Below are 24,661 nucleotides of genomic sequence, written 5' to 3' on the forward strand. Positions count from 1 at the left end.
AAATGCATCATGGTTGAAGATTATATTCCATTTGACCATAAATGTGGGTTTTGTTTCATTATTCATTTCATCTGGAAAATAAATTGTTGTTTTTCTACCTCGTAGCGAAGTTGATAAATTACTTCAACCCTTTGAAACAAATGTCAAACTCCTTACCACGTTGGGATTATTTGTGTTAAGTACAAACTCTGTTCTGCACGCAAACAACTACAGACTTTAGCCTACATGTTTAGTTTGTATCAAAATGGGATACCACACATAACACAAAATTATGGAAATTGGCCAATATTGTAAAGTCACACTAAATTGCTAGAAATCGTTATCTCTTATCAGCAACAGGCTAAACTCTTGTACATAGAGAGATGGACATTGGAGAATAATTGTATTTTGCTTAGTCTCAGGTGATATACTGTAGCTGCTGTACAACTCTTGCTGTACCCAATTGTTGAAAATGTTAACGTTATGAAAGTAGGATAGAATTAAAAAAAAAAAAAAAAAAATCTAAGCGAGGAATCAGCAGTCAATCGCGATTCCCACAAACATACTCAAGGTTGTTGTTTGCACCAACAGAGGGCGCTGTTGTCCAACAAAAATCATATAATTGCAGCAACGAAACCATACTTGTACGTATCTTAGCTTTTATTGTTCACCTGTGAGGTAAACGGATGCCAATAAGAGCGGAATGTAATTTTTTTTAACATCATTATTTTTGGCCCAGTGACTTTGCCATATTATAAGTCTGTTTTTACAATCTATGGAGTATTCTTATACTTTGTACAGTGTTGCCTGTTCCCTTTTGTTTAGGACAGTCACTCTTAAGGGATCAGTGTGGTCAAGTATTAGATTTCATCTGAGCCAAATACTACCTCAAGTAGAACAGAGCCGTGAGGTAGTACTCACTCAGTCACGGTACTAAGAAAGTTAGAGAACATTCTCAGTTCGCAGAAATGTCACGAGCCTACTGTATAACCTTTACAGGTGAACATAATGTCTAACTGGTCAATATAGTGTCAGTGCTTTTTGAACTGCAAAATTCACAACAGGTGTTTGATCCATCCATCTACCAATGTATTTCATGCTTCAGTTAATTTTTTTTTTAAGGAGTCTTCTTCGTAATACTGCTCACATTTTGACATGACAACACCTAAAATTGATCAACAGTAACTCCCCCATGCAAGGATTCACAAATAACTAGACAATGTGCAATTTCTGAAGAAATTACGTGCGAAGACTTGTAAGGCTGAATGGAAAACATGAATTATCTGGAATGATATTGAATGATGTGAAGTACTGTATAGTAAGTGACATGGAATGATATACAATGAGATGGAAATAGCTGAGCATGTTGAAGTTGAAATGGTTTGAATCAATCAAGAAATGTTCAAGTCGTCGGCAGGTAAACACTGAAAAGTTGAAAGTTGGAACGGTTTGAATCGGTGAATAAATGTAGAAATTGTAGTGGAAAAAGCAGACAGGGGTAAGGTGTTAAGAATCAAGTAGGGTATGAAGTAAGGTTTGAAGAATCAAGTAAGGAATGGACTGATAATCATCCCGAAAGTGAAATGAATGAGTTAAATGATTTGAATATCACTTTGAAATGATGTAAATGTGTAATGTTGAATTAAGAATGAATGGGGAAAATAAGGGTTCAAAATTGAGAATTATGGGTAAGGCGTGAATATTTGGAATAAGAAAAATGGAAGCAAGAATGGCATGAATATTTGGAATATGTTAATATTGGAATGACGAGAATCGGATAAATTATGTGAAAGTAGATAGATGGCAAAAAATGGGAGGAATAAAAAAAAAGGAATAACACAGCCTTCACACAATGATTGGCAGGGGGCAAGAGCTGCTGAGCTAGAGTGCCATCAGTTGCAACAAAGATACACAGAGACTGCAAGAGTCATAAAAGTCATAGGACGGGTGGAGAAGTAGAGTCTTGCAATTGGCGTTGCTCTTAAGTAGAGTGGGCATCGAGAGCCGGAGTCCTGCAGGTTTTGCATGTTGCCCTTCTCCAACACAGCTGATATATGATCAGCTCATCAGGAAGCTCTGCATAAGCCTGATAGCGATCCTGTTGATTGGAATCAGCTTGTGTTGGAAGTGAGAAACCTCCAAAACCTGCAGGACTCTGGCCCTCGAGGACCGAGATTGCCCACCTCTGCTTAAGTGATGTCTGCCATCCAGCGGTTATTTAAAATATACAACTGCTGAGGTACCGGAAACATTCTTATTTTTCATTAATTGAGGCTGGCAACCAATTCAGGGTTTATTCCGCGGCTCCGCCTCTTACCCAAAGCCAGTGAGAATAAGCGCCACAGAGTGGGTGGATGAATGACTGCACCCACTGTAAATTTACAAAATCATTCAATAACTAATCAAGTGCAAGTTTACGACTACAAGTACTGCCTCAGTTTCGTGTTAGATTTGACTTTGTGATTAAATGCTAAAAACATTTTGTATTCATCAAAAAAAAGATCTCCACAAATAATAGAGAGACTTTCGCAAAGTTCCAGTAGCTGGACAAGTTGAGCTGCAGCTGCAACCAGGAGGTAATTAAATATTGACACAAAATAATAGCTTTTCCACATATGTCTCTCCATTGTCTTCTTACTTCCAGACTCACATTTACAGTGTATTTCTTTAATTATATCTGGACTTGAGAGGGGGCAACACTCCCTCCTAAAGGCCAAAAACCAATCAGAGGACAAACATAGATTGAACTCAGCAGGAAACCTAATAAATCAACCCGCTGAGCACCTGGAACTATCTTGAAGTTTTGCAGAGCATAGAGTTTTATTGTGCCGATCACCTCGCCTGCTCCCTCCCAGACGAAGGGGAGGTTGTGCTTATCACATTTTGAAGGACAGATGTTCATGATTGTTAGGTTACAAAAACATCACGTTGTCTTGTTTTACAATTTTTCCATTACATTTCTCTCCTTTGATTATTCACTGATCATGGAAATAAGAAGTCACAAAAGAATACAATACGTCACATCATCATAACACGTTTCTTAGAAAATCTGCTTTATGTTCACATGGCAAGGTTTCCCAATGAATTCAATTGTGTTGCACATTTTTGTATTTCACAGCTCAGGGGTTTATTGTGTTGGCCTTGCCTTGTTCACTCTTCAATCACCCGCCAAGGACCAGCGTGTAATTCTGTAAAACAGATGAGGCGATGAGCACGATGTCATCTACTGGGACGTTTTCCATGAGGGGCTTCTCCAGTCGAGGCGAGTTGGTGACTTGGCACATCACACGTCGGAAGACGGGCGCTTATTTCACCCCATCCACATGTTTTGCTTGGTCATCTCAGTTGGACTTGGCAGTCGGCACCTTGCTACAGTGACCTGGGAGAAGTGTGGGCTACCACCTTTCTGATTTCTGAAGTTTAGAGGACAGGTTAGTGTGGTATACAACTATATTCAAAATGATTATATTGAGAATTATATTGTTCCCACAGGTATTTGATGTTAATTTATAGTGCAGTCTATGTTCAGAGGGTGGTCATCTTGTGTTATTGCTTAATAGTTGAGGAAAATTTGAAAAAATGTGCTACTGTATTCTATAAGGAGGTTGTAATTATTAATGGCGACCAGCAGAGGGCAGCGTTCACTATTTTGTGCGCATGGCCTTAAGGGAGCTTCGCATTCTAAAGCAAAGAAGAGCCACACGCAATGTAAATGTGGAAACAGCCGCGCATGCGAACGCTGAGAATTAAATGCATCATATTTGGTGTTTTCCAGAAACTCAAAATAAAACGCCATAAAAATTAAACGTGTAGCGACAAACTGCATCCTGTACCACGCTACATTAGCGCATTTTAATTTTTACATTCAGAGCTTTTTTTTCCACTGGTAGTTTTGTTTCCTCTGAACATTAACCGGATGTGAGCCATTGTCGCTGAACAAGCTGGCTTTAATAGCACAATGTGGGTTAATTTCAGAAATTTCAGAGCTTGGGTGACATTGCTAGCAGTTAGTTTAGAAGCCAAACATGTCTCAGCCCATTTGGACTATGTTTCCCTCCGAGGAGTCGAGTTCAAAAGAATTTATCATCACATGTTCAGATGGTCCTACGGTATGGGCTACAAAATACGCTGCTAACGTGTTTTATTTGGGGGTTTGAAAACAAATTGTGAGCACCTGGATTACTACAATTACTATCGTTCATTTAAAACCCATTATGGATATTGGGTTCATTAACTCATTCACTGCCATTGACGGCTATAGACGTAAAAAAATCATTTGAACTAATTCTATTAGTTTGACATTTTTTTCCCACTTTTGTTAACAAAAAAAAACTAGATTTTTTTTGTATTAGAACAGATATAAAAGTTGTGATTAATTTTATTTATTTATTATGTAATACATTTTTGATTAATTCAAATATTTTTTTCTTAAAAAAACATTTAAATCAGGAGTTAACTAGTGAAGTCATGCGATCAATTACGTTTAAAAATTGTAATCGCCCGATGCCCCTATTTTGTTATATTTTTATCTTAAAAAACAACAACATTAAATATATATATATTTTTTTACATTTAAAAAAAGAAAATATTATTAAAAATTAGGGGCATCAGGCAATTAAAATTTGTAATCGTAATTAATCGCATGACTTCACTAGTTCACTCACAAATTTTATATTTGTTCAAAATGTACAAAAAAATAATAATCTAGGTTTTCATACTCTTGTTAACAAAAATGGAAAACAAAAAAAATAGTTAAAACGAATTTTTGACGTCTCTAGCTGTCAATGGCAGTGAAAGAGTTAACATACTTGGAGTGTCTATTTTAGAGGAGACTCTCTACATAAGTCCACTTATAGGCCTAGCTGATAGCGAGGTCAACCATCAGCTGTACGGTTGTTGCGATTGAGCTGGGCCATTGCTCGAGAAACAAGCCTGTGGCACACACACACTGATAACACACTGACAATGATCCAAAGTCACACTCACGTGACACAAGGATTTGTTTGAATTTATTCAAACGTTGAACAGCGACCATCGAGAGGAAGCGATAGCAATCACGTGAACTAGCAGCTGTACAGTCACGAGTTATGAGTGATCCATGTATGTCTGTTTGAGCTTTGTCAAAGGGAGGGAACATGCTCTTTTTGTCAAAACCAAGTTCACAACAATAACACCTGACTCACATTTGGTATACAAACAAATGTTCTTGAAAATAACAGTACAAATGCATGAGTCATCTCCCCCAGTGTTGTATTTTCTTACTGGCTGATTTGACCGCAAATATATTAAGTGACTGCTTCTCTGGTGGTTACTGGGTCTCAACTACAAGATCTTATCTGCCCAAGTTAAAAGTCCAGTGAGGAACGTTTTATTTATTTATTTGACAAATACCAGCCCCTTAATTTGGTGATCAGGTGAGTGTAGTACAGGTACTGAGTTTTGGCGTTACATTTCCTGAGAAAAAATGTCCAAAATGAATCCACCTTTTACCAAAAAATACTTGACGGCGCTTAGAAAAGTACAAACACTCAAACAAGAGAACGATGCAGGCAAACGATACAACAGTCATGACGGTGAGCTTTGCACTCTAAACCACGAGAGCAAGAGCCAATATAAATACAGTACTACGGAACTGAGAGTACCAATGCAAAAACAAATAATCTGTCATTGCAGTTAAGAAGAAACCTGCCCTAGTCTGCATTGATATCACACTTCTACCACTTGTGATATGCTAAAAATGTTCTATAGTTGATGCATCAGAGGATGAAAACTGAGAAAACATGTTGCTCAAATAACAAACAAACCAACTCATGTATGAAATACATTATGGGCCTCATATATTTACTGTAATACAAAAATAGATGATTTGAACAAAAATCTAAAATATAAAAATATACATATATATAGTTAATGATATGTGCATGATTAATGAGAGTTTGGTTAGTAGACAAAGATTTCTTCAGCTGATGACTATATGAGCATCACTAATTCAATCACTTTTATCCTCCAGCAGGATGAATGCGGTCTGATTTCTCGTGATGAATTAGTGGTGACGGGGCATGTGGGCAAGTCCATTTCCAGTGAGGTCACCATACGGAACATTTGTCAGCAGGGTTCATGGGGGTTCCCTTCGGACAATGGAAAACGCGAGAAAACTCATTGAACTGGGAAACGCTGCCAATCACTCTAAAAGGTGACAAAAGCATAGCATATTAGAACAGATGTGTACATACGCAACCTAGTCATGATTATCAAGGGATCTGATGTACCCAAGTGCGTATTTGAGGCATTGAATTTACCTGTAGTGCTCTGGTGCATGTTTATCCGTTAACAACTGCAAGTAGATCGACTGAGATCTTCTTTTCATACACCAGTTCTGAAATAAAGAAATATAATAATAATAATAATAATGAAGTACAACTGTAAGTATACAAACTGACACCTAATTTTGAAATGTGAGAAATTTAGAGGTCTTGATACCTGTGCAAAGGCAATGAAGAACAGTTGCTCATGTGTATATTTGAGCCCTGGTAGAGGTCTCTCTGGGCCATGTTCTCTCACCCACTTTTGATATGCCTGGACAGAGTAAATGTGGGTTAGGATTCAAAAATAAGAGAGACATTTAAATTCACGGCCAGCACAGTGCGTGCGAGGTTAGAAAGTCTGCCTTCCTGGTTTCAAATCCTGGCTCTCACGAGTTCCTCCCATATAACAAAATGTACATGAGACAGTTGAAGAAGAATTTGTCCATGAATGTGAGGGTGAGTCGTTGTTTGTCTATAACTATGCTGCCCTGTGATTGGCTGACTACCAGTCCAGGAATACCCCACTTCGGTTTCAGCTCACCCACAACCCGAATGAGGACAAGCGGTATAGAAAATGGACCAATGACTTCAATTACTACATAGTTTGGCATTTTCAGTCAATAATGACAGTACGTTTTTTTTTTGTCTCTCCAAAAGGGCATTCAGAATTCATCCTTGAGGTAAACCACATGAGCAGATTGAGTTTTTGTGTTTCCAAATGGCACCTCTTCAACAGATAAACAACTATTCTGTGACTACTACAAAGAACGACCTGAAAATGATTATGATGTGCAGCATATTATGAAATTAGTAGATTATAAAACATTTACAGATTTTCTCTGTAAACTGAAAAAAACCCATTGGGCTAGTAGTCACTGTCTGCTACTCACCTGTAAACAGTCATCTAATTCAGTAGGCACAAACTGTATTTTACATAGTAAAAATCTCTTGGCACACCACTAAACAAAAAGTTGACAAAAATTATAGAAACTCTTCTGAAATAATGATCATCTTATCTCTATTTACTCACTACCAGTATGCAATGTCATGACTTACTCTGTTGTACGTTATTAATGTTGTAATCTTCTGCCATCGCCTGGAAGAAAATTTAAATGTTCTGCTTGTCACTATTAATCACTGGCATGGATAGATAAATAAAGATACATTATTTTTAGTAAATAAAGATTTTTTGGACCAATGAGGTGAAAATTGATCATTTTCTGCAGCACACCTGATGACCTCTCATGGCACACAATAATGCTGGGAATCAAAGATCTCATGTAAGGCCTATCACACATGAGGCACCACTGAACTCGACAATAAAGCCACAGCCACCTTTGGTCCTATAGGACCATTGAGACAAAAATCAAAACAAAAAACCTCCACTGAAATAAGGTGTCAACTCAGGGAAAGTATAGTTAGATTACACAATGTAAATATTTTATTGGTACAACTTGGTGGTGGCTGGATGATGTTGCTTTATACTAAACCAGATTCAGCAGCCTGAGCATTAACTAATAGTACTCACATAGTATGACAGCTTGAGTCCTCCCATGTCTGCTATATTCTCTCCCAGTGTCAATCGTCCATTAACCTAGATACAGAAAACACATTCTTATTACATTCTAAATTAACTCAAAATACAAAATGGGCTGCAATAAAATGTTTTGTTCTCAATGATGCCTAGAGGGCACACAATGGTAATGGAAGGAAAGTAAACTGCGCTCATTCAGATGCTGAATACTTAACAAACACACATTTGAACTCTAAATAGCCTAATATAGATATGAAGTAGGGAGTAAAGTTGGATAAAATAGGTATGGAAGAATTCTGGTCAATTGCCTGGAGCTGATGGTTGAATGGAGTCCCTACTCAGTTAGTCATAGTTATCCTGAGACCTTCCTGCTATAGTTTAGGGCGGTTGACTTTCCTCTATAAAAGAAGACTACTTCAGTCATTGCAGGAAATCGCTCTTATGTCACCTGTTTAAAGCCACTTTAAATCCCATCTTGAAATCTTCATGCTAAATTGATGAAAACTCAGTAAATACACAACGATGATGGCTCTGCTCAACCAATGAATGGCCAGTGGTAATTTGGAAATGAGGCAATATGCAGTTACAACCATGATGAGGCGGATAACTGGGAAAAGCAGCTTAATTGTGTCTTCGAATCAAATGAGGCATTTTGTGTGCACTACTTGGCTGCAACAAGCAGCACTGTTTATTCGGTGTCAACTACTTTATGGTCTAAAAGAACACATCAAAACAGGCCTTCAGATTGTTTGGAGACAGTCTCTGATCCTACTAAAAATAATAAAAAATAACAATTGCGTGTTTGTCTTCTACCTTTCAAAATGTTGAAAAATTACTTAACTCATTGCCTGTACACAGCGTCGGCTGGTCAATAGAGGGCGCTAGCATGCCACTCTATTGTGCATGGTCGTCACCATAATACTTTCCGTAAAGACAAATCAATATATGAAATACTGACCGTAAAATCAAAAATATTTAAAAATATGTTTGTTTATTTTAGGACACATAGCATGTGGACAGGTGTCTAACTGACAGACTGTCTGTTTTATTTACACAAAGGTCGCTGTGGGGAGTAAAAAAAAGTTTGCCCATTGACTCTCATTAAAAGTTTGACATCAGCAAGTAGGCTCGTTTGCAATGTAAGAGATCATCCAAGGTGGTTGGAGAAAACTCCACCATTGCCCGTATTGTTGATAAAGGTTGATGCCAACAAGTAAGCTATAGTATATACTATAGTATATACTGGAACAATATGTTATAATATTACACTCTTTATAAAATAAAGTTTATATCATATACCATGAGAACATAAATTTATTGGAGGTTCTACTGTATGTGCATTTTGATCCACTTGCTTTGACATTACAAAAAAAAAATTCTGCATCATCATGATTGTGTGTAAAAAAACAACAACAAAAAACAACTTGCTTTCTTTTATTGACCAATTAGCCCCCCCCCCCCCCTTTGAAAATAAAGTAGAGCAGAAACAACAAAAAGCACTTGAAGACAGATGAGTAAGAAATTGGAAAATACATAGTAGAGAGTTCTGGCTAAAATGCAAGCTCATGGACCAGGATATTCTTTATCTGCTAATCAGCTTTTTAAAGACAAATAGAAAATATAAAACAGTCAATTTTTCAAACTTTCATGCATCTGATAAAACACATCCATGAGCGTATTCTCCTCTACCACGCTTGTACTTAAAGGGGAAGTTTGCAATCCCCCTCATTCTTCCAACCTCCCCTCTAAAACCAAACCATTTTTTGTTGTTGATAGTTGTTAAAGCTGTCATTTTAACCTGACAGTAGTGCATGACAAATATGATCTGTCATCGCTTCATTGTACAGCAAAGTACATATTACTGCAACCTCTCTGCTTTATGTGGATATTTCTTTTAATAAAGTTTAAAAAAAAATACACACTGGCATATAATTGAAAAATAAACATGTTTGATTGATTGATTTAATTTCCAAAGACATGTTACATGGCACTGTGAAATAGGACCACTTTAACCATATTTTGACAATTGCTGCAGCTTTCTTTGTAGTGGTTTTAGTTTTGAAATGTGGTGTCGCCAGAAATGTCCAATGATAACTTCAAAAGGTGGATGTCAGCAGTGACGTATGGCCAGGTTCTTGACTGGTGAGATACTGACTCCCCTGAAGTTGGATATGAAAAAATAAACCCAAAATAGAAGATAATCTTGTATTTCAATTTTGACTAACTGAAACATTGACTTTCAAAGCTTTTAATTATGCTTCAATCAATTCCACACTGTAGCAAGAAAAACAAAAGAATATTATGAAAAAATGTAAGCTAATATAAGGTAAAGTTCATTGTTGTTGTCGTTTTTCTATATTTTTAAAATTACAAAGCATTCTATCTTACTATGTTATGAAAGCCCCAATATCATAATTGCATGTGTGATGTTTCTAATAAACCAATCCGTGTCAAAATCAACCAAGTGAAAAAACATTAGAAGACCTAAAGGCCACAGAAACAATAGTTAGGACTCACCCTCTGATTGTAAACGGTGAAATTATCGTAGAGCTTAACAATGCATTCAGCTTTCTTCTGGAACTTTCTGTAGCTGTCCTCAGTCCACCACTGCTGGAGGTTGCCATGGCGATCATACTGTCCCCCTAACGTATGGGAATTATTGTTGAGAAGCCATGCAACAATGCGAATGATAGATACGTGCAACATAATTCAAACAGTAAATGGATATTTCTGTGAGTTAAAAGCCCAAATAGAGTCAATTTGACTATATAGAGTGGGACCAAATAGAAGAGAAGAGAGTAAAATAAAGAATTGAGGGGGGAAAAAGTCACTCAAGGGTTAAGGAACGAACTCACGACCTTCAGTTTGGTAAACTGCCATACTACCACCTGAGCTATGCCCCTCCTACTGTTTGCTTATCTCCAAGAGGAGGCCGGATTTAGGAGGATTCCAGCTGACACGAGTGATATACTAACACACAGCAGGAGTTGCGTGGCTCAGGAAGTAGATAGACTATCTCCCAAGCTGAAAGTTGTGAGTTTGTTCCTCAACCCTTAAGTGACTTTTATTTATTTTTTCCAATTCTTTATTTTACTCTCTTACAAGTGTAAATAATACTTTAAAACTAAGTCTATTTTGTCCCACTCTAAATAGAGCCAAATTTACTCTACAGAATTTCCTGTGCACTTTAACATTACAACTAGTTTTTGGAATATTGTATGTGAAGAAAAGTTTCCTTACCCCAGTCATCATATCCATGAGTCAGTTCATGGCCGATGATTGCTCCTATTCCCCCATAGTTCAAAGACCTAGCAAGCATAAAGGAAAAAAATGTAACACACAAAATATCTGGATCTGAAACACAATTTAACAGGGGTGTCCAAACTTTTTCCTTCTAGGGCCGCAAGCAAAAAATTAAAGGATGAAAGGACCACTTTGACATTTTCCAACTTTATGAAACACACTAAAACCAATAGCCCAAGCAATCATATATTATAGTTATTTCAGCATTTTTATTTATTTATTTATTTAACACGCATTCAAGGTGATAAGGCAAACCGTTTGGGATTTTTTCAGAATTTGGGGTGGTCCACAGCCCTGTAGCCCACTAGGCTAGATCCTCCCCTGCTTTGAGCAGCTCTCCACATTTAGAACCAAATTAAGAGTAATCGGTAATAAGATGACAACTTTTAAAACAGATATTAGTTAATCATTAATGTGTTCAAAAATAAGACTTGATACAGACAACGTGGAGAAAAACATTGTTGTTTCTGAAACTGAAATATCTTATGTATCGTCAAATAGATTTTTTATTGAGTGCCTCTAGAACATAGGTGTCAAACTCCGGTCCTCGAGGGCCGCATCCTGCAGGTTTTGGAAGCTTCCATCTTCCAACACAAGCTGATTCCAATCAGCAGGATCGTTATCAGGCTTTTGCGGAGCTTGCTGATGAGCTGATCATATATCAGCCGTGTTGGAGAATGTAAACATCCAAAATCTGCAGGACTGCGGCCCTCCAGGACCGGACTTTGACACCTATGCTCTAGAAAATGGGCAGTGGGCTACAAATGGCCCTGGGCCATAGTTTGGATACCACTGACTGAGATGGTAGGGGAGCAGAGGTATCAGAACTGATAGACTGAAAATAGATTTAAGTGAATAGGATAATTTTGTTGTAATTCTACAATATTTTCCAAGTTACTATTCTACAGTTACTATTATAACTTTATACATTTGTAGGTCCCACCTAGTAAAAATTCCTTGTTGTTGGTGGGGGTTGCTGCCGTCATGGCAAACCATAGCCCACGCCTGTCTGCCTTTTAATGGGAATGCGCACTGGGCCCACTCATGCAGGTACACACGCTAATGGACTGGACAAACATACAATTTTCTATACAACATAGTCCTTAACACTTTATCTGTTTTACCAACTGCAGCAGAGAATGTCAGCGGACATATCATTCATCTCGAAAAATTCAACACCTCACACCTCACCTTTAATACACACACGCACCTCTGGCCAAGCGCTTGACCCTAACAGGAAGCCGGCTGTCTTTGCAGCTCATGCAAAGATGGGAGTCCAATTGGAGGGCAGACTCGGGGCTATTCACATGGCTACGTCTGAAAATGACTTTCTGACAGCTAGTCGATACGCTGCCTCGCAATGAGCCGGACTCCCTCGCTAAAACTAACTGGCTGATTGAAGCTTCAATTACTGGATGCGATAGAGAGGTGTGTGTGCGTGCGTGTGTGCGTGCTTGGGAATTTTGGACTCCTGAAAGGGGGACAGGTCCATACACAAGCATTAATTAATATTTATCAGCATGCATGGCAGCAGGTAGTGGAATTAGTGGCCAGTTCCACTAATGAAGACATAAAAGTATACGTTAATGTTTAGCACACAAACTGTTTGCTCTAATGATTTCATTTGTGAGTGTGTGATTTATATAAATAAAGAAGGTGCTGCAATTTGGACTCCGCTAAATAGTTGCACTTGCATTCAAATCAAGACTTAACACAGTTATTTGCATCACTTTTGAAAAGCACTCACCAAAACAAGCTCCCTGACTTGAATTCATGCCAGAACGGTTTGTAAATGAAGTTGTTGCTTGATGAGGATGAGTACTATATGACAGACAATTAATTGTGCACATTTTAATGTCATTTCAGCTGCAATCTCTGCTCTGTTGCTTTACTTTGTAATGCCTTTTTTGCTCAATGGAGTTCAAAATGGATGTTTTGTTCCTAAATCACTAGAATGGAACATAGCGGCAGCATAGAGACAAGCACAGGTAGATAACAGAGACTGTACGTAATACCTAATAAGAAAAACGTGAAGTTTCAGCGTTTTAACGCAACACCAGAGATTTTATTCGTATACTGTACTAACATTTTAACTAATTTGCTCACAAAAACGTATAAAACGTTCTATTTTAAATAGTGTATGGTCCCCAAAAACGTATTTGCACGATTTTTATGATTTTTTTTTAATGCTACAGAAGGCTTTGATGCAGCCTGTGATCTGAAGAGGTCGCTTAAAGCAATGATAGTTATTACAAAAAACGGCCAGCAGGTGGCAGCATAGTAGAGATCAACCAGGGCCATATTGCAAAAAGCTATTTTCCCCATTGTTTTAAACAGGTTTGTAAATAATGATGAAATTGAGCTATATTCTAATGTTAATCGATGCAAAATGGAAACAGATACAAATATGCTTTTTTTTCCAGATGAAAGAAGAGATTCGAATCTTTCTTTTGGTAAGTTCCATGTTTTCATAGCAATAGAACACAATATTCTGTGGGCCTCGCAAAATCTGTCAAAATCCAGTATAACAGTTTAGAGGCCTTGGGGTAGAGTGTCCACCCTGAGACTGGGAGGTCGTGGGTTCAATCCCCGGCTGGGTAATACCAAAGACTATAAAAATGGGACCCATTTGCCTCCCTGCTTGACACTCAGCATTAAGGGTTGGAATTGGGGGGTTAGATCACCAAATGATTCCCGAGCGCGGCTCCTGCTGTTGCTCACCGCTCCCTCAGGGGATGGGTCAAATGCGGAGAACGAATTTCGCCCCACTTAATTGGGTGTGGCAATCAGTGGTACTTTAACATTTAACTTATGAGGGTTGCTTCAGTGAAAATGGCTGGGAGTGAATGAGTTAACAGATAGATTGCACGATTGATCCTTAAACATTTGATATTAAAGCAACACCATGGAGCTTTCAGTTTTTGTTGATTATGGCGGCACCATACGGACAAAAGCGGTAGTGTTTCACAATTCCCATGAGAACCAGCACATCGCCTCATCTTAGAGCTCACACCAGCAAGTGAAAGCCGGGCCCATGTTGATCCTTGACTGTCCTTTTATTCGGGTAGATTCCCTTTTTCTTTCCTTTTTATGGTCTCCTCAGACAAAACCTTTCAGTTGTTTTGCAGCTTCTGCCATGACAGCAGAAATCGAGTGTGGATGTTTGAAACGACTTTCAACTTCGTAATGAATAGGGAAGAGGAAGTGACGTATGCCGTAAAGCAGTCAACATTTGTACTTTTTTGTGTAGCAAGGGTTCCTGCCACTCTCCTCAAAGATGCTTAGTGCCAGTAAAAACAATACAGACCCTTCTCGGCCATGACAAAGGTTCTATTCAGCTATAGCTGTAAGTCGATGTTTCATCAGAAAAATATTTTCCAAAGTGTTGCTTTAAAATTATTAAATATATCTTATATCATATAACAGAATCAGTGATGTGCATTCTGATTTAAATGTATTGACAAGTTAAAGTTAGATGTAAAGTTAGTTTGTCCTGATTCATACTGCACTTCTCATTTATGGGCGCTCATCTGGAAGTCCAGGATGAGCAACGGGAGAGAAATAAAATAAAATGAGACTCTGACAAAGAGGAGTCTTCTCCTCTGTCAAATTCTGTTCAATTACTTAACTCAAATTCAGGGAGGCGACCTAGCAATGAAACCTGTTCCATTAGTGGGACCTTGTTCGCTAATTGAGCTCTTTGTGGCAAGTTAAATTGATGAAATCAGGGACGCTGGGCTTTTTGGGAGGAGCGGCGTGCCAGAATAACGGAGACTTTAATGACCTTTGTTTTTGAGGCACTGGTGATTGTATTGTACCTGTGAAATGGAAGAAACACAGGTTACTTACTGTGGGAATTCAGGGTTGTACAATGTGGGTTGTAGGATGCCGGCTGGGAAAACTGAAAAACAATACAGACACAACATAATTAAAGCACTCTCTAAACGTACGCTACTGTATAGTAGATGCAGAAAATGAGCACACCACTATTAAGTCTTTGCAAACACAAATAACTGTCATTATGTTCAAAGTTCACATTTGTCCAATTTGGTGGTAAAGTACATAAAACCAAAGTATAGATTTGAATGTTCAATTAGTCAATCAATTAGTGTAAACTAAACTTGACAGGTTACAACAATTGCAATGCGCAGCATCTTCCTGGAAATGTAACTTGATTGCTGGTTGAACAAAACAAGCTAAGTCAAAATGGGGGACTTTGAACATCAGAGGGCAAAAAGGCATGTGCCAAGGTAGCCATAGCTTCACCCCCGCATTTTTCAGTTCCAGAGCGGCGCGACATATTATTTCGTCTGCAAAACGCACAATTTTCAATGTTCAGCGGATAGCAAGAACTTGCTGGAACGGCTAGCGGGAGAAGCAGACATAAGCTAGTGAGAGCAAAGCAGAGGGAGGCAAGCGACGGGAGTCTGAATCACTTGACTCAATGACGACCACCTGCAGGTCCCGGCTGTGGAAGGTAAGCGGCGGTCGACCCATTGGGCCCAACGCAAGCTGCAAGCACCATCAGAGGCGTTTGCGAAGTTTTTCTTCTTTGGCTATCCGTAGCAGAACGATGGCGATGAGGCAATAGGGCAATTTCAAATACAAATGTAGTATTTCTGAAAGGGTCCTTTAGTAAAACTAAATACATTTTTGTATATATAAAAAAAGAGATGAGATCTACTGCAATGTATTTTTTATAGTGTATATCTCAAAAGTCAAAATCTAAACTCAGGACTGTATTGTGAAAGCAAACAAATAGCATTTGTGATGTTATAAATATTAACTATAGGTTATGTACACACAGGACTGGTCCCCTGACTAGTGCAAGGCACAAACTGTACATAACCATTCACCATCATATTCACAATGATTGGCAATAGAAACAGTCCTCAAATCAACAAAATCCACGCAAGCACAGGGAGAACATGCCAACTCCATACAGTAAGACCAAATTTCGAACCCCACTTTGTGACAAAAAGTGGAGAAACAGCAGCAGTATCGTTAATTGCTACTAATCAAGAGAGTAGGAAATTAAATTGGCTGAAGTAGCTGCACCCAAAATGAGAGAAATGTGTGTTGGACAGGACTGTTCTAAACAACCCCCCACCCTTTACATCAGCTTACAAGAAAAGCATTGATTTATTTTCTGTAAGGGATTCTGGCATGCCGCAAAGAAGGTGTTGCCTCCTAGTGAGCGACAAGAGTGAGGAAGGGGTGACGGAGCGAGGCTATTTGTTATTGAAAAGGTGTTACTGCTTGTTGGTCATTAAAGAGAGGTACATACATGCACATTCAATATTTTGCAAATCCGTAAGGCGTGTGTGTGGTCAAAATCTACCGCAGACTGCCATTGTGATATGAAATGGAACTATAGCTAATTAGAATGTGACCTGAAGCTCAAGTTGCTGCTGGACACAAATCTAGCTGGTTGTGTTAAGTATTAGCATAACTTGTCTTCCAAGTCATTCATCACGATTAAAAAAAAAGAAAAAAAAAAAGGCCCAAGACCATATTAGCTAATGCAACGTAATCACCAGATAAGATGAGTAAGCATCTTCCATTTCTTCTTCTACCAGTACTTTCCTCTTTGAATGTTCTGGATGCCATGTGGCACCATGCTGTCCTCACAGGTCAATTGTGGTACTATAACAAACATCATTTCGTGTGTGGTGTGCTATTTTTGTCACCTCGAGCACACTGCACACTTTAAGAGCAGTAAGTACACACGTGCCGGCTCGTTCCACATTATGAATGGGATCGCTCGCATTCGAAAAATTGGTGAAGACGGTTAAGATCAATGTGTGTAGTGTACCCTACTTTAGGGGAAAGTTTAATAGCGTGAGATGAGTGCGGATCTGACAATGGTACTTCATATGTCATCTATAATTTATATAGATTTACAAAAGGGCGTAGTGGAAATGATTTGTCCCAACGTCAAACTGTTCCCAACACCGTTAACGCAATATGCAAATTTAAAGTATGATTTAAAATTTCTTAACTGCCATATACCTGGCAAAAATAAAGTAACCACTGTTGACAATATGACCTACAAACAATAGAATTCTTAAATTCCGTGATGAATGAAGGTCGGTGCAAAGGTTTGTTACTCCCATCGCTGAATTTCAGACATCATAACGCTGATGCTGACGTCATCACATAAAGGTCTGCTTCAGGATGCCAAGCTGCTGTGTGATAGCCAACAAAATCCCACTTTTGTTGGATTCAGGCAAAGGTGGATAAACCTTCTGTTGCAGCTCTAGTGTGCCAATTTAGAAGGATCTGTGTGTGATTAAGTGTCGATCAATGCAGGATGTAGTCTGCCTTTCAACCAATGTCAGCTGGGAGAGTCACAAGCTCACTTTACCTGAACGATGAAGTGGAAGAACTCCATCTGGTCATTCGTTTTATATACCATATCGTTATTTGGGTCACGGGTGAGCTGAGCCCTATCCCAGCTGACTTTGGGCATAAGGTGGGGAACACCCTGCACTGGTCACCAGTCATATACAGTATAGACAAACAATTATATACACTCACATTTGGACAATTTAGAATAATTTTTTGACAATTTAGCAAGCATCTTCAGGCAAGCTCTGGAGCCCAAATTCTAACTCCCAACTTTCCAATGTGAGACGGATGTGCCACAACCACATCCAGCCACCGGCCATGAACACTACTGGGCAGTGGTGGTTCTAGACTGTTTTACCTGTGGTGGCAAGGGGGTGGCAGGAGGTTCAGTTGGGAGGGTGGAGGTTACCATTTTTTCTTGGAAGGGGGGGCATCACAATGGGAATAAATTATAAACACACTTTGCACACTATGGAGAAATTATAAGGAACTTTTTTTTTTTAAATAACATTTTGAATTTAGTATTGATAGAATCATTGGCAACAGAGAGGGGGTTGGGGGCGGCTAGGTATTTGGTATGGATGGCAGCATGCCACCCTGTAAAACCGCCTATGCTACTGGGTCGGGTGACCAGACGTCCCGTATCTCGGGACAGTCCCGAATTTGAGCCTTGTGTCCGGTGTATTTCGCCAACCTCATTGTTTTGTCCCGTTACTACGCAGGTCTCATCCCGGCGTCCCATTTTTCGCCGTTTGTCAATCACACAGTTGTCATAGCTCATTATGGTAAAAGGGAATTTAACTGTTAAATTACTTCCTATTTATTTCTTAATTCACATTTGCGTTCTAATTCATATCCGCATCTAGTCGTTAGCAGGCAACAGACACTGCCCTGAAGTAGACCTACTTCCTGGTTTTGCATCTAAGAATCATAGGAGATGTAGTCCTACTATCCACCATCGTCCAACACAAGCTTGAACCTTCTTGTGGTATATTTCCAATGTTACAATGTGTGACCAGTGCAACATAAACGTCACAGCCAGATGCTGTCGGAACAGAGCAAAAAAAGGTTGGATAATGGTGAGTGCTGTTAAACTGTCAACCAAGATAGCATTTAGCATTAGCGACTGCCCCCACCCACCTTCGACGAAGATTGATTAGAGAAATTGTAGCATCACAATTTTTTATTTTGAAAATCTGGGTAAAAGTCCCCACAGACATGATCCAAAGTCTTGTAGAAAGTCAGTCCACAATTTTCAGGCCCAACAGATGGAATGAGCAATATTTTTGTTCATAGCGTATGAAAAACTACTCACCCATTTGGTTCTTGTTAGGAAGGTAGTAGGCATTTAGGGCCTGTGGGGGGAGAATCCACCTGTGGAGATATCAAATAAACAACCCCCTCACACAGAGGCAAGCAGAGAGACACACACATGCACAAAAGTACTGAATAGAATCCCAGAACATTGTGTCTCTCATCTCTGTAAAACCCCCTGGTGAGAAGCATTCAGTGCCTGTGATCCCACAGTCACAGCTCTTTGCACTTGAAAACAAGGACAGTTCCTCTATGCTAATCCACTTGAAGCCAGACCAATCGATTGCCACCAAATTCCCCAAATGACTAACTCTGAAAGTGAGCGATGCCCTTGTTCCAGGAGGGAAAGACTGATGGCTCTGCGTGGGCTGTGCGGTGTCGAAGAGGAGCGAAGACAAGAAGGAGGAGCATTTATTTATTTCTCAGTGACAAGACGAAGAGAGTGAGCAATGAAAGATGCACTTTTTGGTGATAAAGGGGGAGTGCGTGATTCAACTCTTTAGGGTATTGAGCGTGGGCTAATGGAGCAGTTGTTCCGGGCATCTTGGAATAATAATGTGTGTCAGTGCAGAGAATCACTCAATCCAGGAGTATCAGGCTGCTGTATTTTACAAAAATGAGCTGCGTGTTCTACAGGACGTCGCTACTGTCTGGCTGCTATAGATAAGTAACTAAATGGATATTCTCCAGCTGTGTGTGTCAATTTTAAATCTGTTTGTTTGTTGGAATGGCGCAACCACAAATGTGTGAAACTACAAAGGACATCACGGAGACAATTGCTAAGAGGAGAAACTCACACTGTCTTGTCCACTTCTTCGTGAATCTTCTTGACCGACATCTTAATGTTGAATTTGATGGTGTTGAGAATGTTCTTGAAGTAGGTTTTCTCATCCACATCAAACTGCAAAACAATAAAATATGATGACACAATATTAACCTTGCAGTTAGTTCTGATAGTAATACAACAGCCCTTAAAGCATTCAAACACAAAAACGTTAATGTATTTTAATACTTTGTCCATCACTCCCCAAAACGTATTTATATGTTTTTTTGTTTTGTTTTATAAAATGTTTTTAATGCTAGAACATACAGAAGGCTTTGATGCAGCTTCTGACCTGAAGAGGTTGCTTAAAGCAATGGCAGTTATTACAAAAAAATAGCCCATCAGGTGGCAGCAGAGTTTACGAGATCAACCAGGGCCATGTTGCAACAAGCTGTTTTTCCCAGTGTTTTCAACAGGTTTATGAATAATGATGAAACTTAGCTATATTTTAATGCTAATTTCTGCAGAACATAAACAGATACAAATGTACTTTTTTTTTTTTTTCCTGATGACAGAAAATACTCTAATCTTTCTTTTGGTAGGTTCCATGTTTTTATAGCAATAGAACACAATATTCTGTGGGCCTTGCAAAATCAGTGAAAATATAGTAAAACAGCCGGGAGCGAAGGGGGTTGCTTAAATGAAAATGGCTGGGATTGAATGAATTAACATACGGTATGTAACACTTTTGGTATGAAATCACAGGATATATTTTTATAAGGGAGCATGGTATTTAGTGGTTAGCACATCTCAAATGTTCAAATATTAGAATCTTGGCTGGTCTGTGGAGTGTACATGTTTTACCTGTGCTTGTGTGCCCACATAAATAAATAAATAAACAAACATCTATGTTAAGTTAATTGAAGACTCTAAGCTCTAGCTCCCATGCGATCCTAATGAGTAAAAGCAGTATTGAAGATGGATGGATGTATTATTTAAAAAAGTGATTAGTGGCTTAAGCTGCTTGTTTTTCACCATCAATTAGGTACACCTTGCAATGTTTCATTAAACATCCACGCATTTCATCAGCAGGTCTACTAAAATAAACCTATTTTAGGCTGGACTCTTCAGCAATTTGTCAAGTAGTAGTTATTTACTGCTGACTATGCTGGCCATGTTTGTGTGATCAGTGGTGTAGTGGTCCCTGGAGATACCCTAAATTTTACTTCCTTTTTTTTCCCCACTTCTAGAAAAACACCCCGTTTTAGCAATGGTGACATGTGAGGAAAAAGCCATCATTAGTAATTACGCACAATAATAAAATGATCATGAATAAATTAGGAGGAGTCTGTAATGTAAAATGTATTTATTGTGAGGTTAACATTAATAATATGTTATCTACTATAAAATTAAACTATATCATATAAGTTAGTTAGGGCTATATTACTTTAAGTTATTGTATACAGTATACAATAACTTGGTTAATGTTATTTATACCTAAAAATAAGGTGGGGGGCACATCGGTGGTTCTCAAATCGGGAGTACGTGTACACACCAGGGGGCACATTAGATTTTAAAATATATTTGAAAAGTAGCATACATGCAAGACACCATCTTTTTTTTTTTTTTTTCCAGTTTCTGCTTTTATTTAAAGTTAACTGAATTGTTTGTTTTGAAAACCAACTTGTACCATGATCCCAAAGGAGGACTTGTTATGTTGATAATTATTGCTTAATTTCCCATTGAGATCATTACTTCTTTGCTTTTTTTTATTTTAAATTGTATTGTATTTTGTATTTATACATATGGCCAAAGTTAAAACCAGTTCCCAAATAAAAAAAAGATACAAGATGGCACAGCACTGTTTTGTTTTGTTCATCTAAAATGCTTAGCACTGGTTGGGGGTACTGAGCTGAAAAAATATTTTGCGGTGGGTACATCACTGAAAAAAGGTTGAGAACCACTGCCCTACATGATCCTAATCTAGCTAGTTTAGGGCTAAATTGCTAACTTTAGGATAACGTTACATTACATAATATTAGCCTAGCCTAACTATAATGTATTGGCAACAAAAGCCTCCTCTGTGATATTGCCAGTAGTTTAAAAGTTAACAAGGATTTATTTGGAAATAACTTTAAAACTTGCCTGTGAATTAGGTTTTCATTGTATGTACAGTATGCTCGATAGCCTGCATGCCGTCACTCACTGGAAATACTTTTCTTTATTTCTGTCTCACTCACATTTACGATCATCTCGCAGGAGACAGAGCGACCTGGCAATCAACTGGAGTGGCATTGGCACCCACGCGTTAGCACCTGCCCTACTCATTCTCTGATAGGCGCATCAGCTCCCATGCCTTTAATTAACCAATAAGACAGGCAGAGTACAGGCCAGCCAGTTATAGCGTATTTCCACTGGAGCCCAGCACCGCACCGTGCAAAGCCAATACAATGTTGGCGAGCGTTTCCATTACAGCTGACCGTGTCGGAAGTGGACCGTGCGGATCTGCTCGCGGCCCTCACGCCTACGTTGGGCCAGAGCGAGCCCAGAGCGAGCCCAGGACAACGTAAAACACCATGGCTGTTGATTGGGCAGTCAGTCCTGTGATGTCATCAGTAATGGACATCGGCGAGGGGGAAAAAAAAAAACAACAACAACTTACCAGCCGTGTCCTTTTCGACAAGTGTTTGTCTTCTTCGCTCTCACTACTACCAGCAGTGTATAGCCTCGAGGGCTCTCCGATGATAAAATATTATCCTTTTCTTTGCGGCGGTGATCCTCCTTGCGTTGCGAGCTCTGAAGAAGCGCCACATCTGAAGCACCACAAAAAACAGAACGAGCAACCGGTACCGGGCAGCGTCATCCTCCATGGCTTCCGTGTTTTGGTTATGTATTAACTATCGTGTCGCAGCTGGTTATGCATTACTCCCGCCCAGCGTCCCAGATGCACATTGGAGGTGGAAACGCAGTGTGTGCGCGGATTGGGCTGAGCTGACCCGCCAGCAAGCCGAGAAGTGTGGTGCTGGGCTCCAGTGGAAATACGCTATTAGAGGCAGCGGAGAGTGGGTTATGGCCACTAATCTATATATTACTGAATAGCCGATAGCAGAGCCCGGCTGGCAGAGCCGATCCAGTAATATATACAGATCAGTGGTCATGGCTAAATGGTGCGCAAAAACTGCGCATCCAGGAGGATTCAGAAGTGGATAGATGCAAAATTGAGGATTTAGAAGTGGGTAGACGCAAAACTGACTGAAAAAGAAGTGAGTTTACGCCGTATACCCGCGTATACCCTACGTGTCTTCTTCTTCTTTTCCTTTCGGCTTTTCCCTTCAAAGGTCGCCACAGCAAATCAGTTGCCTCCATCTAACCCTGTCCTCTGCTTTCTCTGCTCTCGTGCCAACTACCTTCATGTACTCTTTAACGACATTCATAAACCTCCTCTTTGGTCTTCCTCTAGACCTCCTGCCTGGCATTTGGAAACTCAGCATCCTTCTGCCAATATACTGACTCTCCTAATAATCTCTCCTCTGGACATGTCCAAACCATCTCAGTCTGGCCTCTCTGACTTTATCTCCAAAGCCTCTAACATGTACTGTCCCTCTGATGTACTCATTCCTCATTCTGTCCATCCTCACTCCAAAACAGAACCTCAGCATCTTCATTTCTGCCACCTCCAGCTCTGCCTCTGGTCTTTTCCTCAGTGACACTGTCTCCAGACCAAACAACATCGCTGGTCTCACCACAGTTTTATAAACCTTTCCTTTCATTTTAGCTGAAACTCTTCTATCACACATCACAACTGACACTTTTCTCCTCCCATTCCAGCCTGCCTGCACACACTTCTTCAATTATTTTCCACACTCTCCATTGCTCTGGGCCGTTGACCCTACATACTTAAACTCCTCCACCTTCTTGGTCTCTTCTCCCTGTAATCTCACTCTTCCACTTGGGTTCCTCCCATTCACACACAGATACTCCGTCTTGCTATGGCTAACCTTCATTCCCCTCCTTTCCAGGGCAAACATCCATGCCTCTAGCTTCTCCTCCACCATTTCCCTGCTCTCACTACAGATCTCAATGTAATCTGTAAACATCATAGTCTATGGAGATTCCTGTCTAACCTCGTCTGTCATCCTGTCCATTACCATAGCGAACAAGAAGGGGCTCAGAGCGGATCCCTGATGTAGTCCCACTTCCACTTTGAACTCCTCTGTCACACCTACAGCACACCTCACCACTGTCTTTCAGTCCTCATACATGTCCTGCCCCACTTGAACATACCTCTACTCCAGACTTCCTCATACAAAACCACAGCTCCTCTCTGGGCAGCCTGTCATAAGGTTTCTCTTCTTTCGACTCTTCATCTTCTTCAATGCCCTTCTCACTTCATCTTTACTAATCTTTGCTACTTCCTGGTCCACAACAGTCACGTCTTCTACTCTGCGTTCTCTCTGCATTCTCTCTCATTTTCCTCATTCATCAACTCTTCAAAGTACTTTTTCCATCTTCCCATCACACTACTGGCATCTGCCAACACACTTCCATCCCTATCCTTTATTACCCAAACCTGCTGCACGTCCTTCCCATCTCTGTCTCTTTGCCTTGCCAACCTGTATGGATCAGTCTCTCTTGCTCTCCTTACTGTCTAACCTGGCATACAAGTCATCGTAAGCCCCTTGTTTAGCCTTTGCCACCTTTACTATCATCTTACGCTGCATTTCCCTGTACTCCTGTCTACTTTCTTCAGTCCTCTCAGTGTCCCACTTTTTCTTAGCTAACCTCTGGATCCACTTCTGCACCTCCTCATTCCACCACCAAGTTTCCTTATCTCCTTTCCTTCCAGATGACACACCAAGGACTGTCCTACCTGTCTCCCTGATCACATTTGCTGTAGTTATAGTAATCTGGAAGCACCCCCTGACCATCCAGAGCCTGTCTCAACTTCTTCTTGAAAGTCAAACAACACTCTTCCTTTTTCAGCTTCCACTATTTCGTCCTCTGTTCTGCCCTTGCCGTCTTTGTCTTCCTCACCACCAGAGTCATCCTACACACTACCATTCTATTCTGTCTGGCTACACTCTCACCTACCACTACTTTGCAGTCGCTAAT

At 39.7% G+C, this 24,661-nt stretch overlaps 1 protein-coding gene across 4 annotated transcripts in view; it reads right to left on the bottom strand.

The window, feature by feature from the left end:
* Positions 1 to 5,013: 5,013 nt before the first annotated feature.
* The window catches only part of ecel1 (endothelin converting enzyme-like 1), a 50,070-nt gene continuing 30,422 nt past the window's right edge, over positions 5,014 to 24,661 (bottom strand). For all 4 annotated transcript variants that reach the window (XM_086081364.1, XM_086081361.1, XM_086081363.1 and 1 more), the window contains 9 exons: positions 19,584 to 19,687; positions 18,788 to 18,846; positions 14,971 to 15,022; positions 11,059 to 11,126; positions 10,336 to 10,460; positions 7,813 to 7,878; positions 6,460 to 6,555; positions 6,279 to 6,355; positions 5,014 to 6,165 (listed from right to left, as the gene is read on the bottom strand). In XM_086081364.1, the coding sequence (XP_085937490.1) occupies positions 6,066 to 6,165; positions 6,279 to 6,355; positions 6,460 to 6,555; positions 7,813 to 7,878; positions 10,336 to 10,460; positions 11,059 to 11,126; positions 14,971 to 15,022; positions 18,788 to 18,846; positions 19,584 to 19,687 (747 nt within the window). In that variant the 3' untranslated portion in view covers positions 5,014 to 6,065. The remainder of the gene's footprint in view (positions 6,166 to 6,278; positions 6,356 to 6,459; positions 6,556 to 7,812; positions 7,879 to 10,335; positions 10,461 to 11,058; positions 11,127 to 14,970; positions 15,023 to 18,787; positions 18,847 to 19,583; positions 19,688 to 24,661) is intronic.

Source organism: Leptonotus elevatus, chromosome 7, assembly GCF_054856555.1.
Source record: "Leptonotus elevatus isolate MCC_2025b chromosome 7, RoL_Lele_1.0, whole genome shotgun sequence".
NCBI lineage: Eukaryota > Metazoa > Chordata > Actinopteri > Syngnathiformes > Syngnathidae > Leptonotus > Leptonotus elevatus.